The 17,163-nt window shown below is 48.6% G+C and overlaps 4 protein-coding genes across 4 annotated transcripts; 2 read left to right on the top strand and 2 right to left on the bottom strand.

Moving 5' to 3' along the window:
• On the top strand, window positions 1-1,140 carry ARO4 (3-deoxy-7-phosphoheptulonate synthase; the record flags this gene model as incomplete). The annotated part of the gene is made up of 1 exon (XM_064850325.1): window positions 1-1,140. The coding sequence occupies one exon, from the start codon at window positions 1-3 to the stop codon at window positions 1,138-1,140; it is 1,140 nt and encodes a 379-aa protein (XP_064702807.1).
• A 1,314-nt stretch (window positions 1,141-2,454) lies between these two features.
• On the bottom strand, window positions 2,455-10,047 carry LTR84_006768 (uncharacterized protein; the record flags this gene model as incomplete). Its single annotated transcript, XM_064850326.1, has 2 exons — window positions 2,455-9,872; window positions 9,921-10,047. The coding sequence occupies 2 exons, from the start codon at window positions 10,045-10,047 to the stop codon at window positions 2,455-2,457; spliced, it is 7,545 nt and encodes a 2,514-aa protein (XP_064702808.1).
• Window positions 10,048-12,110: 2,063 nt separating this feature from the next.
• On the top strand, window positions 12,111-12,479 carry LTR84_006769 (uncharacterized protein; the record flags this gene model as incomplete). The annotated part of the gene is made up of 1 exon (XM_064850327.1): window positions 12,111-12,479. The coding sequence occupies one exon, from the start codon at window positions 12,111-12,113 to the stop codon at window positions 12,477-12,479; it is 369 nt and encodes a 122-aa protein (XP_064702809.1).
• Window positions 12,480-13,272: 793 nt separating this feature from the next.
• On the bottom strand, window positions 13,273-14,799 carry LTR84_006770 (uncharacterized protein; the record flags this gene model as incomplete). The annotated part of the gene is made up of 1 exon (XM_064850328.1): window positions 13,273-14,799. The coding sequence occupies one exon, from the start codon at window positions 14,797-14,799 to the stop codon at window positions 13,273-13,275; it is 1,527 nt and encodes a 508-aa protein (XP_064702810.1).
• Window positions 14,800-17,163: the final 2,364 nt, after the last annotated feature.

Genomic DNA, 17,163 nt, shown 5'->3' on the forward strand with positions numbered 1-17,163 from the left:
ATGCCTGCAGTTGACTCACAACCCCCCATTGAGCTGTCCGAGGACGTTCGAGTACTCGGATACGACCCTTTGATCCCTCCTGCCCTCCTCCAAACTGAGATTCCTCAATCACAAGAGTCCATCTATACCGTTGCAAGAGGTCGACAAGAAGCCAAAGAAATCATTCACCAACGGGATGATCGTCTACTTGTCATGGTTGGTCCATGCTCCATTCATGATCCTGCCACCGCTCTAGAATATGCTGCTCGTCTAAAAGAGCTATCCACCAAACTGTCCAAAGATCTGTGTATCATAATGCGTGCCTACCTCGAGAAGCCAAGAACGACCGTGGGTTGGAAAGGTCTGATCAACGATCCTGACATCGATGAATCCTACAAGATCAACAAAGGCCTCCGTGTCTCAAGACAACTCTATGCCGATTTGACTGGTATGGGCATGCCAATTGCCAGTGAAATGCTAGATACCATCTCCCCACAGTTTCTTGCAGATCTCATCTCTTTAGGTGCAATTGGTGCTCGCACTACCGAGTCTCAACTACACCGTGAATTGGCATCCGGTCTATCTTTCCCAATGGGCTTCAAAAATGGTACAGATGGTTCCTTGAGCGTAGCAATCGATGCTGTTGGTGCTGCCGCTGCGAAACATTACTTTATGGGTGTCACCAAGAATGGTCTTGCTGCCATCACAAGAACAAGTGGTAACGAAGATGGTTTCGTCATTCTACGCGGTGGCTCCAGCGGTACCAACTTCGACTCTGAGAGTGTCAAAGCTGCTCGAGAAGCCTTGAGAAAGAAGGGTCAAAGGGAAGTCATGATGATCGATTGCTCCCACGGAAATTCCAAGAAGGATCACAAAAACCAGCCAGGTGTTGCACAGACCATTGGAGATCAGCTTAGACAGGGAGAGGATGCCATCGTGGCTGTCATGATCGAATCAAACATCAACGAGGGTAACCAGAAGCTTCCTGCCGAGGGTGGTCTTGCGAGTTTGAAGAAGGGTGTCAGTATCACCGATGCATGCATTCACTGGGAATCGACTGTTGAAGTTTTAGAGCAGCTCGCTGATGCTGTCAGAGTCAGGAGAGAAGTCAAGGCCAAGGCACAGAATGGAAACACCAATGGCATCAACGGACAGCATTGAGATTGGCAACATACAAAACAAAAAACACATCAAACCACATACAGAAATCTTCAACCATACACCTGCCACTAATATCGAGTCTTTGTACCGTGACAGCAAAAGATGAAAACGGATGTACAATCCACCTTCACTGCTGGCTGAGCAGCATCGGACAAAATTTTGACTGGGGAGTACAAGCCCTCACGGCTAGGTCAAGTGACACAAAAAGAAATGAATGCATATTGGACTTGAAAAGGATGATATCCCTCGAGGTTGGTTTTGCTGGACATGAAAGGAAGGGTAGTTCCCATATTCATTCGGGCGGGTGGAGAGCGGCGACTCTGGTGGAAATTGGTAAAAATAATCACATCTCAAGACAGAACTCTTCTCGCTTATTCATGACCGTCCACCCACCTTTCTCCTGTAACTAGCCCTGGACACACTGACCACCGCGAATAATGTTCCAACTCGAATCGAGTTATTTCGAATAGATGAAACAAGCATCTTATTTGACATTGATTTACTATACCATGTCTCTTCTCCGCACAACGAGGGTCTGTTCGCGAACAACCACAAACCCAAACTCACAGACACACCATTTGGTAATCGCTCGCTGCGCACGGGAGAAATCGTCTAGGTCAAAATCGCCTCCTCGACCAAGCTGGATATAATAATCACGTTGACAAACACCCCATCGAGAAGATAAGATAGCGCAGCTTTCATTGTGGGTTCATGGTGAGTGCTCCGTAAGTTCGATACTTAACTTGAACACTGCGCTGTTTTCTTGTGATGGGCTCTACTATACCTATACAGTGATTCATATTCACGTAGATAGTTAGGTACATATTGGCCCAGTACTAATACCAACTGTGGTTCCATCCATGCCCGATGCGATTTCGATCAGGTATGTATCTAGCCTAGGCTTAGCCAGCGAACTACTTGAGGCCTGAGATAGAGTCACTCCGTCCCGTTGATTCTGATCGCGACGCTGCTGTCAATAGGGAGATCAGGTGCTTGATTGCCCATGAGAATCCCTAAGCCTGATATTCCCGTACTTAGCACCGAGCACCTGGCACCTGGCACCTAGCACCCAGTTGTGACAATCAACCGTGCTGTTCATTCCATCCCATGCTGTCCGTCCATACCGTCCTTATTCCATACCATGCCGTGCCATTCCATGCTATTCAATACCAGTCCATCGCTCTATAAAGCCCACCATGAATACTTTATCTTACAGTGGAAGACATCATCACATCACCAGTTGAGAAGAATTCACCCGCCCCCTTCTTTATCCTATCCCCTTCCTTTGCCACAAATGCAACCCCAACCTCGACATCACCAGAACGAACACCAACCAATATAGTGTTGACAGAGATTCTCAACGTTGATAGCCTCGAGAATTAAGCGATCGACTTGCTCTGCGACCCCAAGGCCACCAATGCCAGCTAGCATTGTTTCGGGGGCGCTGCCAGGTACCGAGGTTGATTTGGACGGGAGGCCTCCATCCTCTCCGACACCATTGAACGTTCCTCCATTTCCGTTCCTGCCACTAACCTGCTGCTGCAACGACAAATTGTTGTGACCATTAATCTTCGATCCGGATTCCATATGACCCAGGCCGATTCCAAGGCCGAGCCCATTAAGGTCGGCGCGGAGGTTGGCGGTCACGGCTGCGCTGGCGGATCCAGGACTCGAGGGCTTGAAGTCGCGGCCAGTCAACTTCTCCTTGATGCGTGCGAGGACTTGGAGGGCACGTGCGTTTTGGACTTCTTTTGCTTCTTGAGCTGCTGTGTTTTGCTCGCCACCTTTCGCCGCTTCGAGGATGCTGCGTCCACCCACCATGGCTGGGTCGAGGATGCTACTTCGGCGATGACGGCGGCCAGGTGGTGCACCAACGTGGCTTTGTGCTGCAGCACCGGCTATGAGGGCTGATGGATTATTGACCTCCATTGGACTTCGATCGTAATCATCTGCTGGTGCACCAGGAACATCAATAATGCTCTGGCGGCGTTCCGAGCGGAAATGGGGTCTGGGCGGTGATTCGCGAGTATTGAGACGCCAGTTGAGAAGAGGATCATGGATGAAGGCTTCCAAGACCGCGAGAAGAGATTCTTTATTCTCGCGGATCACACGCATGGTGTTTTCGCATGTGATTCTGAAGGAGCCTTCGATGTTGCTAACTTCCATGGCGAAGGTGAGCATTCGGGTTAATCTGAATGGCACCCGTTCGGGGTATTTCTCACGGTGCATCGCAACCTCGAAACAGTCGCCAAAATCGATGTGGATGATCTTGCCCGTTATCCGATCAAGCATGAGATTTGATGGATGGCGATCACCCAAACCAAGAATGTATCCAACCATGCTCATGACAGCAAGTGATCTGGTATAGTTGGTGCGTCGATCAAGCCAGGCTTCAGAGCTCTTCGACTTGAGCCAGAGCACACGATACAGGTCTTTTCCTGTAGTATTGTCCATCGCATAGCCAAAGACCTCTACCTTTTGCATCAGTGTCAGGTTGTCATAATCAGGCGCCATTTGAAGCATAATTCTGTGCTCGATGTTGAGTAAAATGCGACGCGACTCGCGATACTCCTTCACCAAGTTATGCAACGTGTCTGAATTGGGCACCCAACCCAAGAGACCGCTATTTTGTGAAAGTGGAATCGCCGGGAATCGCTGGATGTTCAGATGACGTTTGAACGACTCGGTATCATGGGTCAGAAGAGTGTTGACCAAGCCAAATAGTTGCATGACTCGTTCATCCTGACGAATGTCTTCATGTCCCTTGAGTAGGAAATCGTAAGCTATTCCATCGGAACCTTTCAGCGTCATTTTACGAGGCCGCTGTTTCGACGGCACAACAGTAAGGACATGATTGAAGCTGATGATCTTGATGATAGGCTTTCCAGAGAAATAAGTCCCGGGGACGGCCAGATCCAGATCGTGAGCATCTTTGAGTCTTGGCGAGACATATTTCAGATCGAGACTCATCAATTGCGGTAGTTGGCGCGCAATTTTCCGGAAAACGGCATAATAAAGATCCCAAGCTTGATTCAGATCGCCAATCTCCTTGGACCGACGGAAGGTGTTGCAGAAGGCCCTAGCTTCTGCTAGATCGTGTCCAAACGCTTGTGCAAACGAGACTTCTCGTAAGGTTTCGGCACCACGGTCGAGGAGTTCATGTAGAGGTGCTAATGTAGCAAGCATGCCTTCAACGTCTTGATCACCGAAATACAAGCGTGACGCCTCTTCAAGACCCTCGTGCCATAATTCATGCCACAAAACAGCCACTCTGATCAGTTCATGGCTTACAAGATCTGCATGCTCCACTAACTTCGGACTGTGGACTCTCATGCTGTCCATGATTTGAGCCGCGGAGTTCGCACGTCTAGCAACCGATGATTTCATAGCGACAGTCAAGGGATAGACTAGAGCTTGAGGATGTGCCTTGCCAACCTCAGCTAGTAGTCGGTGTACTGCAGCTCTGACTCTCGGATTCGGTTGATTGATACGAGCAATCAATTGAGGGATGACCTCTAACCATGTATCAATGCTCACAGAGGCAAACCCTTCGATCACGGCTTGATTGACCTCACCGTGACCACCATGGGCAAACCAAAGAGTCAACAAGCGGAGAGTATCTTGCAAAGAGCTCGTTTTCGACAATGCAATGGATCTGAAAAAGCCTCCAACAGCAGGCACAACATGATTTTGAATGGCATGCTCTGGAAGAGTTCTGACCTTATCCTGGTCTGTATGGGGAGCCATCGATGTGACGACTTCAAAGTTGGCCAATGCATATGCATGCCATGCCTTGTACCAAGTTTCGTTATATTGCGTCGCTGCTTGGTATGAGTTCAAGATATCACGAACGGCGTCTTGCGCTCGTGGACTTGTCCAATCACCTCGGAGAAGATGTGATTGCCACTCTCCTTGTCTCAAGTAGCATTTGGCAAGGAGTTTAGCACACTTATCCAATTCCTCGTGCTTGCGTCGCTGTATCAATTGTTCGTGTCCATTCATCTCCACGTTGTTCGCTGAATTCATTCTTTCGTTATGGATTCCAGATGCCAAGCTAGTATTCACCTGGAAATCATCCGCAAGCCGCATCGTGAAGTCTCGCAAGAAAGAGAGTGCAGATTGCTGACTCCCAGTAGCCCAGTTGAACTTGAGCCGAGCATAAGCGACCGGTGGAGGTGCGCCGCCTGGTTCACCTGGAGAGTCGCCTGCTCCTCCAAGGGACGCCAGCGATCGTTCAGCGAGTCCTATTCGATCTGACTTCCGACATAGGTTGGCGAATTTGATCCAGATATCTGGATTGTCTGTTGGAGTCAACACGAGAGCGCGGACCTTAAGCATTCGCTGCCAGACTTCGACATTTGATTGGCAACCCAGCAATCTTTTGTTCCATAACAATTTCAAGGAGTTTTGTCTTGCAGTCATACCATCGCTCTGCTTGTAGGATATGATTTCTTCAAGCTCAGCGAGCATCTGTGTCCGGACAACCACACCGTAAGCACGGTTATAAGACTCACCAATGGTAGTCGTGATCTCAGAATTAACGCCTTCCCGCGCTCGAAGAATAAAGTGATGAGCTTCATGAAAGTTATTCCTTTGAATTGCCAAGATAGCACCAAAGAATGCTCGGTCTGGAGAACTTTCTTTCATAACACTGATGTAGTTATCCATCAGGTCCCATTCACCCCTACCCCAAGCAGCGGCAGCGGCAAGTGCAGACATGTTCTTTCGGTTGTCGGTACTGGCACTATTCCAATGCTCTTGTGCAATTTCAGACAACATTTTCCACTCACCAAGGGCGTGCAAACATCGCATCTTCCCCATGATGATGTCGAAATTGTCAGGTTCAATCTTTTCGCGTTTTTGGTACGCAGCCAACGCTTCTTCCCAGCGCTGCAGTTTCTCAAACCATGCCTCCTTTAATTCGACTTCACCAAAGAGTTGTGCTCTGCGCAGGATACCGATAGCTGCATCAGACTGCTGTAGCTGGTTGTTGATACTTATCAAAGCTTCCACACTATGGCTGTTCTGATCTTGCTCGAATTCGAGTTCTTTGTAATGAAGTGCTTTGGCAAAAGCGTGGCACTTGGCTGCGTATTTGCCCAGAGTTCTGATGTCTATGGGAAGGGATTTATCGTCATGCTCCATGAATTCTGCAAGGTTGAGAAGGGTTTGTAGAATATCTGGAGGAATGGCTGTTGAGGTGAGTGCTTTCTCTATAGAACGGATAAGTTCTTCTTGATATTGGTCATAGAGTTCCGTCCAGCATGAAACAAAAGCCGAATTGAAAAGGTCTTTCGCCAGCGGCTGATAGACACCAGCAAGGCTTGCGCACGCACGTAGCGCATGTGATGGAGATTCTTTCAATAGTTCAACACTGAATCTGCGCATCCATTCTTGCCAATCTTCCTTGGTGGATTTCTGAGAAGTATCCCATGCGTTCTTCAGGTGCTGTTGGTTGACAGGAAGTCTTTGTGATGTGATGTTGGCGTATGTGGTGTCCTCGGCTGACATTCCATATTGCTCCTCTGGGTAGAAGTCCACAGGTAACGATTTGCCAGTCTTGAAGTTTTCAACGAGTTTTTGAAACCGCTCAGAATTAATTTGTCCAGCCTTTGTTGCTCGTTCAACCAGAGGTAGATAGTGAATGAAATCTTGACCAAGGTGATAGATGAGTGCACAGACGCAATCAAGAGCAGCAGTTTTCAAAGATCGTTCCGAAGAATTGGTAGATACTTTCTCAGGACTGGACAAGATCTTCGCAAGTGGGTGAACCATTAGCGATGCAAAGTCTGTAACATTGACAGTCCTTGAAAGCTTTCCTAAAGAGTCAATTGCAGCTCTTCTTGCATTTGTGGGTGCCGCTGGATTTTCCAAGATACCAACAATCGCTGGGACAATCATATGCATGTATTCTTCCCCACTCGCACCAAAGACGAGGAAAGTATGAAGGATACGAATCGACGACTCCCTTCTAAGGTCAGTGTCGTTTTCGATAACTGCCAGCATGAGTGGCAGGAGTCCTGCAAGATATCTTCTGAATTCCCCTTCAAGTGACTTTGAAATTGCTTCCACCAAAGATAGAATGGTGGACTGTACTTGTCTCGAAACATTCCAAAACTCACGTATCACCGCGATGACTTCTGGCAGAAATGCACGGATGTGCTGGCGAACAATATTCACCAGTACAGCAAGCTGATTGAAGTATGACTCAAGCCGACTAGGATGTGAGCTGCGGATCACGCCGAGGAATCCAGGGATGATTTGACCCAGGAAGGGAACACATTTCATACCAATAGTTTTGAATATGGTCACAACGGCGTCAATGACAGCACTATGGTATTGAACCAAAGTATGATCGGCCAAAATTGTTTGCATGAGTGTGTTGATGACGACGGTCGGATAATATTCTTCATTGGAAGGGGTCAGGCCTTGCATGATCAAAGCAACATCGGATACAGGTTGAACTTCTGCCTTGCTCTGTTTTTCAGCCACTGACTCGCTCAGTTGTTGGTATTTGTAAGGATCAAGGGCTCCTAGAACGCCAACCAATTTGATAGCATCAGTTCGGAGCTCTTCGTGGGCTTCTGTCTTGATTAAATTGATCAATATGCCTAGAAGCTCGGGATAATCGATATAAGGATCAATGACGTATTGTGAGTTGACAGCAAGGGAGCTCAATGTTCTCATGGCTGATTCTCGCTTATCATGAGATGCGAGATCTTGGAGTGCATCAATAATGATGGGCATCAGTTCAGGAATATGTTGCACCATTTCTTCCCCTCCAACAGAAGTGAGGTCTCCGAGTGCTCTGATGGTCGTTGAGGCTACGCCGGGATTGGAATCGGTGGCTTTTGGTAGGAGTGCAGAGACCATAGCTTCCACGTACGTCTTGACAAGCGATGTCGCATTTGCAACAAACAAACTGATCAAACGTGCACTCTCTTCTTTCTGCTTGGCGGTGTTCGAATAACCGAGTCCTGTCAATAAGTTGACCAAAAGCTTCCGCAATGGCGGAAAGACGTATGCGGGGTTCACAGTTGTCAATCTTCCTATGATTTCGATAGCAGCCTCGCGGACAGCAAAAACCTCGTCATTCACGGCCAAGAAAAGGCAGCGGATGTTCTCTGGTCTTGCCAGATGCTTGTCGAACTTCTTGTCCAGAGCCCGGAGTACAGTCGTTCGAATGTCAGCATCTGGGTCCCCTACGGCAACAGTCAAAAGCTTGTCTACAACCTCTCCAACCACTTGGATCGCATTGTTACTGGTCTGGTGCAGGATTGGATCTTGCATAAATAGTTGGCAAGAGGTGAGAGAGGCAGCTCGGCGGATGTCTGGATTTTCATTCGTCGCGTATCGCAGGGTGACATCTCGGACGAATTCATTGAGAATATGCCCTGTAAAGTCGAATTTCCCAAGTGTCATAAGAGCGAGGGTGATCTCGGAGTCTTTGTACTCTGCTGGAAGGCCACCATAATCTTTCGCAAATGAAGGCAAAGGAGGGATTCTGTTCGGCGGACAACCAAGAGGTCGGTATGGAGAGCGAACGAGAATCAAGCTTAGGAGATCCAGTAGTTTGTCCTGTATCGTTGATCTGATAGGCGGGATGTTATGCGCCATATCTTCGAGTGCATTTTCCAATGGTTCTGTGAGCCCGCAGGCAAAGATGGGATCGAGAAGTGCTTCCATGTACTTGCTAAGTGTCTGTCCCACTGCTCCTGCAAGCATACTAATGCACCGGAACATGGGACCTTCATCCACTGCCGCCCTATTCTTCGTTTTTGCACTGAGCGATTCGCGGATGTAGAGGACAATGCCATCGAGGTACTGAGCGATGGAACTGCCAACTGCCTTTGCAATCTGTCCTATAGCAATGAAGGCTTGGTTTCGTTCTTTTTCACGTTTGAGCTGTGCCTGCAGATAAATCATAAATTTATGAAGGTAGTTGTTGATGAAGTCCAGTGGTGCATATTCGGCGAGCACGGGAATGATCTGGACAACCTGCGTTCTGATTCTCGCGTCTCTGTGGTCCTTCAAGCGGAGTACGATTTCGCAAGCATTCCGATAAAAGTCATGCATAAACATATTTCCCTGCTGAAGGAGTTCCATAAGAATGAGAAGAGATCCCAGGATTTCATCAACTGTGGTGTTGGGACGAAAGCCTTCGAGTGCTTTGGAGTAAATTTTGGCAAACCAGTGTGCCTGAAACTGAGGATCTCGTGCCACCATCACCCCAAAACAAGCACTGACAGACTGTGCCGCTATTCTCCGGATGAGGTCTTTTGGGTCTCGTAGGGCGTTCCAAATCAACTCGAAGATCTGAGGAATGAATCCGTAGACCAAGGTTGGAGAATTCTTGGCCATTTCTCGGATGAGGAGGACTGCGGCCAGTTTTCGACTCTCCTGCTTGTTCTCTGGCTGTAGCCATTCAAAGGCAGATGTCATCTCAGCTTCAACGAGCTCCGCAGTATATGCACCACCAGGTCGAGCCAGGTGGCCAAGAGCACGGCTTGCCGCATCGAGAACCACGAAGTCATTGCTTTTCAGGGCTGCTCGGAGATAGTTTGAATATTTGGAGGCTTTCTGAGCAGCATCGACGGCTTCACAGTCGATCAGACGGTCTAGGGCGAGGATACCTCCAACTTTGTCACTGGACTCGGGTGCTTGAACTATGAGGTTGCTGATTCGATTTGTGACTCTATCGTAAAATGCGCTGAAACGTTCTGGAGGCCATTCTAATTGTTGTTAGCTTTTGTCAAGTAATCTTTGCGTTGTTTAAGTACCTCGTGAAAGAAGGGTGATGAGTTCCCTCAGCTCAGTAGCAGCCTTGCTCTTGGTCTCCTCATTCTTGCTGCGCAACTCGACAAATATGCGCTCACTTGGATCTGGAGCCTGAGCTTGCAACGCCATGTTGCACCACCATTGTCCTCAGGACCGGACGGAGAAGAGGAATCAATGGAACGCGTATCGGTACAATTGAATGAGGTGTTGTGTTGATGTTTTTGTACGTGACTTTTTGTTGCCGATGCAAAGCGGAGGGAGGTGGAGGATGCGGCTCGAACTTCAGGTTGAGAGTCAGGTTCATTTGTCCGCAATGGAAGTGACGCAGGCTTGGCAGATCCACTGATCGTAGCAGCTAATTCCGCCTTGAACGGTAAAATAGCCGACATTTCTGATTCCCATATATGGCATCTTTGCCGCAGTCGCACGGTCACGTGAAATACTGCACTTGGAAGTCCAGATCCTCCGCCGTTCCACCTCACCCCTTTGACAGCCTCGTTGTCAATTTTAACCAGCAAGTCTCTGTCTATGACCACCAGTTCAACTACTTTCTTCAAGGGTAAATCATCAAAGAACCTGACCATTCAGCTCAGGCTCTAGTCTGCCTTACGATGACCATGTTTTCAGAGGTACAAAGTCTATACTTTGTCACACATCATCCGCAACCTGACTAAGGCTGCCCTCATTTTGATCCTCACGTTATCACCGGCACCAAACTGCGTGGAGTAAGACAAATCGGCAACCGGTAAGACATGATAAACTGCAACTACAGGGAGAAGTCTTTCAGCATGATACATAAGGAATCCTATTTCCACCCATGTGTCAACTTGCGATACGAAGTTATCGTGAATTGTGTACTCTGCGGACTGGCACTAACGATCTTTTCGCCACGGACACCAGCAACAACAAAGAGCCTGGAATAGTCCATACTTGATTATGGCGCTGAGAATCCCATTTGATCTGTCCTGTATGTTTAAAGCGAGCAAGCTCTCCCTATCCCGGGGTTGCTCATGACGTCCACTATCACCATGACTTTGCTCGGCTTGAAGATAAATGACTAGAGAAGCTCAGAAGCCTTTGCTGAATTCATCATGGACGATCGGGCAACAGTCGCAATTGCCATCCAGGTACTTTCCCACGTCCTTGGCCTTATTCAAGTGCAAGTCTTGTGTAAGTGATGGTCCCGGGGAGCATGAGTTTGCAAAGTCAACCCCAAAAGCAGAATACACACTCACACACCCCTTTTGATAGGTATAATCATAAAGTCGTCATTTACTGCATCCCTATCATTGCGTACACACTCTCTTAATGTAATTCAACTGGTCCACGCAGCGTCTATACCTAGAGTAACACTCTCATTGCCATGGCTGTTCTGGGTACCACTCACAACACTTGTTTTGCTGTCATTCCTGCCTGCGGCACTGTGGTCCGGCGCTATGACACCAATACTCTCTAAAAAGGTCACCCTGCAAACAATTAAAGTCCCGAGATTGCAAACCACCAATGCGTCCTCATTGTGGGAAGACAGTAGGGCAACTTTGACTTCGGGATCTGGTAGCCTTGGTCAATGGCAAACTGCAGACAGCCTGTTCTCCTTTGACCCCAGTGCCTTGTGCAGCCTTATCCTCAACTCTGCTAGTGATGCGTCAACGACCAATCTCCTAGATCATTTGCATCAAAAGCTTGACAAGACAGACTTTGCTTATCTCAACCGTAGCTACGGTGTTGGTGCCGCCACCGGACTCGTCAACGTAGCAGGGTCAAGCTCTCCACGCTGGGTTTCGTACTCTGAATCCGGCTTCTAGTCTAAGGTCTCGTGCATATATAACGCTTCGAGCACCTATAGCCTCCAGAGACTTAACGCACAGAGTGGCTGGACACTGAGCATATATCAGGCGGATGGTTTCTACCCCACAGGCGCTTCGACCGGCGGTTGGGTCTACGTGGGATATGACCTGATGGATATTTTCTCCTAGGATGCCATGTACACTAACGATACACGCAGATCATATGTCTCGCTAACGGCTGCGGTCAATGCTTCGCAAGAACAATGATCGTTCAACGCTTTGAATAACATCCAATGCCAGATCGACTTTCAAGCGAGAAACCACTCCATCATAGTCAACCACACGAACAAATTCATTTCCGTCACGAACGAAGCCGAAACATAGTGGCCCAGCCACGGGGACGCGATGATCGACAAAGTCACGAACTGGCTCTGGGCCTTCTCGTATGTCGACAGTTCGATCCGCGAAACCAGGTACATCGCGAGTACCCTGGATTTCAATGTTTTATTATGTCTCTACGCCACCCAAGCACTACGCACCAGCTGTTGGAGTGCGATGTCGCGTCTGGACTTTATGGATCTCACCAGTGTTATCGCAGTGGCGTGGAAAGGTGAAATGAACCTCGCTAACTCCGATGAGAATGTCTTCAGAGTAGCGGAGCTGGTGGAGAATCTCCAGATTACCTCGACTGAGCAGAAGAGTGATGTACCATCCAATATGCCTATCTGGACGCCTAGTCTGGAAATGAGTGGAAGAGAGAGGGCTATTAGCTAAAACCCGATGGCATCTTGGCAGTTTTTCAATAGTGGAAGATCAATTCTGTCCAAGATGGACATCTTCTAGTTTTAGCCCCTGGCCGAGGCTGAGCTCGTGTTAAGGCGTCTTGAATGAAGCTGGTGGCTGTTAGTAGGATCTGGTAGCATACCCCAACCTCAGCCTGAAACCCGGACAGCAATCTGCTTCCTCATCTCGATGTTTGACAAAATGTAATCTACAGTGCGGATACTGCTCTGGGCCGACTGATTTCCCGCTGTATAGTATGGGCCTCTTGCGCCATGAACACATAGCTTAGACTTCGTGCATATCTCTTCGCCAATCTCTGACACAGCAGCACCCAGCGGACGACATAATTCGTGGATCACCCAACTACGTCTTTTAGCTGATACCCTACCATGTAGTGGTTAAGTATGGCGGTGACAGGATATGGAACAGGGTTCGTGATTCACGAATTCTGTCATGCTTTGGGTGAGCTGTAGTCCAAAGTGAGCTGTAAGAAAAATATCATGGACCTAATTTTGAACACCACTAGCTCTTTGACATTGCGAGACTTGGGACTCAGGGCGCCGTTCTCGTAAAACTTTGAATTCTATATCCCAGGGTGTTAATATTATTGTCGTCATTGATCAAGAGCAAGAGTCTACACACCTGCATGATCGAACCTTGCGATGGAGGTACTCTTCATGTCAATCTATTTCCTATGAGCCGAGCTATCTCTCATGCTCAACCAATCCTTCATGGAACCAAAAAATCTACAGACGCCGAGGTGATCACGAGCGGGATAGCTAAACTATCCTTGAGCCTTTTGCTGCCTCCACTCCCAACCCCACCGATGAAGAACCCATAGCATCGGCACTGTCAGATAGCACATGAATCCAATGATGGTAAATGTCCAACCGACACCGATTGCATCGAAAAGAGGCTGGAGAATCGAGATCCCAACAGCCGCAACAAAACATCTGGTAATGCTTACAGCAGCGCTCGCCGTCATAGCCTCATCGGCATAGAGATCGACAATTAGTGTGTTCGTAGCATTGAAAATTCCTGTCACTGTTAACCCTGTTATCACTTGAGTTATGAGGGGAACTGCCAGATGGGTCGTCGTCTCTAGTGCCCATCCGTATCCGATTGTGGCCCCCGAAGCGAGTATAATGTACACCCATATCGTTCGGAGCCTTGCCTTCTCAATTGGAAATTTCAGAATGTCATCTCCTCTCTTCGTGTCAATGAAGAGGTTATGCGACTTTGCGGTCACCCTGTAATCATGATTTGCAATTCGCCCGACCACGTAGGAAGCAATGCTTCCAGGAACTCCGTAAGTTAGATAGCACAATCCTGACTGCAGTGTTGATAAACCATATAGTTTCTGCAGCAGGGGAGCGAGAGATGCCTGGACGCAGGAGTATTGAAGATAGAAGATGGCATTGGCAAGCAGCAAGAGAGATGTGTTCTTGTGCAATACCATTTTCAGGCACCGGAGAGGATTCGGAAATGCCAATTTTCCTCGGATAGCAGGTTTTTGGTAAAGATTCGGGGTCTTGCTTCGCTTGCGAAATATTATAATCGATTGGCTGATTCCCTTAGGAAAACGCTCACCGTTTCCAACGACTTTTCGGCTCGTCTCTGGTAAAACCAGGACAAACATCACTAAAACAATCCCTGAAAGAATTGCAAGAAATCGGAATATCCATCGCCATCCAGCGTATTGCGCGAGGATACCTCCAAGAACAGGGCCTAGACTTGGAGCGGCGTACCAACCAACATGTGCGGTCCCAACGAAACCCCCTCGCTCGTGAGGTGGAGCAATATCTGCAATGACCCCATAAGCCAGGGCAACAGTCCCTGAGGCACCGGCGCTCTGCATCATGCGAAGGACCAACAGTGGCCCATATGAGCTTTGGTAGGCAAGACCAATACTGGCCACGCAGTAGATTGTGAACACTGAGAGGTATACAATTCGGCGGCCTTGAGTATCTGAGATTTCGTCAAGGACCGAGGGTACGATGCCCTGAACGACAAGGTACGCCGTCACGGTGAGGTTCATGAGTTCCATCGACACAGATATCGTGCTTGCGATCGAGGGAAGCGCTGGAAAATAGACGAATGCTGTGAATGCTGAGAAAACGCCGGCCAAAGAAACCAGGAAAACGATAAGTCGTTTTTCTTGGGTTGAAAACACAGTGTATTGATCATCACAGTTGTGTATGTTTTCGTGCCCTGGATCGTTCTCGATATCTGCTGAGTATGTCTGCATTTTAATCGCTGCATGCCCTCCCAGTGTCTGAGGAGCGGACTCCGCTGGTTGCCGAGTCGCCATGCGGGGCTCCTGATCTGGGAGGCAATCAGCGTAGGGTTGAAGATTGTCTAACAATCAAAACAGAAACAATATGCTAGTCGCCCGCAGTCTCCAAAGTGTAGCAACAGCGTACTGTGAGTGATTAAGTGCCAGGAGGATATCACGCCAAGTTAGCCATTACAGGTATAGGCTTTGCAATCGCCCGATGGGATAATAGATTGGATAGGTTCTGCATCGAGAGAGCATTATGCAGCAAATTAGCCCCTCAGACTCAAAACGCACCCGGCCGGGAGTGAGTGCCGCCTCAGGCCCCTCGGGCCTGCCCAGCCCCCCGTGAATTAGGAGCATTAGTTAGCGACCTAGGCCCTCCTGGCCCCACTACGAGTTCGGTGCCCCGGGCACAGAGTTTTGAACAAGAGGACTGGTGAAGAGCTTTATTTCAACCTTGACACTTTGTACAGTGCTAATTGAGGATAACTCAACTGGGCATGTCCGAATTTCGACAAGCACTCCCCGATAGTTCGAGGTACACTCCATCATGAAACGCGTGATGACTCTAAGTAGATGTTCAGGCACGCTTCTAACTTTCGTCTAGCTAATCCCGAACTGCCTTGGGGTATTTGTCGATCAAATATTGCATTGAATTCGTGATTCTCACATTGGTCAGCTAAGCAGGTCAAAGAAGGCTGGCGCGTCCAACTTACATCTCTCTTTGGTCCAAACAAGAAGCAGGCCAGGCATTTGAATGCGCGATCTCATAGGTTATTGCGTAAAGTCTGTTTCGATCGTCCCACTGCTCCTTTGGCTCACTCGGAGGCATGCACCGCAAATACTGCCGAAAGTATGACTTGCTAAATCGACTGATGTCACGTCGCCACATTGCTAGATCAAGCTCATTATGTCCATAGAACGATGCAGCGTCGTAGGTGACAGGTTCGCCTGTCTCAAGGTTCGTGGAGCAATTTCCTTCCCAAAGGTCTCCATGCAGTAAGGAAGGTTTTAGCTCACGCCCTTCAGCTTGCAATGGTTCCAAGATTTGGGGGATCACATCTCTTAGTAGAAGTGCAAAAGTCTCCTGGTATTCCTTTGATGGTCCGTTATTCTCTATCTCCGTTTCAAAATACTGAGTCAACAACCGAGTATAAAAGAGACACCAGTTATCGGTCCATTGAGTGTTCTGATCGTGTGGACCTTGACATGTTATTACAGGGAATCCGAACATTCCCGTTGGTGAAACACTGTTCCGATGAAGGTCCGCAAGACGCTCACAGAAGACCGCTGGTTCTGGAAGATCGGGACTTAGTTCCAGAAATTCCATTAGCAGGAAATAAGTGTCAACACTTGTGTTCGCCGACTTTCCTATCGCATAAGGCTCCGGCACAAAAGAAGGAACCACGTCGTGCATTGCTCTGAGGGATTTCTCTTCCCCTTCCAGCATTAGCTTACCGTGATCACCCGTGGCCCGCTACAAGATTTAATCAGCGATATGTCCAATAGTCAAGCAGGGGCAGCACCTTCAAAAAGTATGAACTAGACGAACCGTCCGATAGAATGACGGACACTCGAGCAGCTTTTGTCCAAGCGGCCGTGCTGTAACTTGTTGCTTCCGAGATCGTGCAGCCTTGAGGAAGAGCTGGGTTTGCAAAAAGCCCTTATCAGCCACTCTGGCCAAATCACTGTTGGTATATGTGTGCAGACACACCTCGGATAATTGCCTCATCAAGCTCAAAGTCCCCACCAAATTCTGATTGAGCATGATCAACCATCATTGCTTTCCTGTTGGTCTTTGCTTTTGAGACTCAAATGTAGGGCCAGAAATTCTTGCAAATGCTCAGAGAGGGGCATGGCGGGAGATAGGCGATAAATATCGTTTGTGGATCACGCAACCTTGCCCAGGGCTGTTAGAAACCTGGGGACATGGATAGTCGACCTCAATCGAGACTACACTTGAAGCATGGGTTTGCCCTTCATGTATCGCTTGCTGCCTGCTAAGAGTACGTTCAACTGATCAATGCAGAAAGTAACGTCCCCACCAACGCTTTTCATCCGTACGGGAGCTGTCACGGATGCAAGACTCCTTAAGTGCAGCGGGCTGCAAAGTGGCCCGAGGGGCCCGAATGGTACAACGAAGCCCCTCAGCCGGGAAGTCTCTCGGCTACGGACCGCCGTCTGCATGAGACCAGTCATGATCCCTGGCCACCTACTTCATAGGGGACTAGTTAAACGCCTGGTGTGTTCACAGCCCCGGTTGTCTCATGAATCATGAACACAAAGCGCCTAAGCATACCAATGGAAAGATTCGTCACCAGCAATTGGCTTCATGGAGCAGGTGGTTGTTGAGCTATCACCAGCTACTAGGTAGTCAGCGTCTCGTCTTGCCCTGTC

This window comes from Exophiala bonariae, assembly GCF_035927105.1.
Source record: "Exophiala bonariae strain CCFEE 5792 chromosome Unknown scaffold_26, whole genome shotgun sequence".
Taxonomy (NCBI): domain Eukaryota; kingdom Fungi; phylum Ascomycota; class Eurotiomycetes; order Chaetothyriales; family Herpotrichiellaceae; genus Exophiala; species Exophiala bonariae.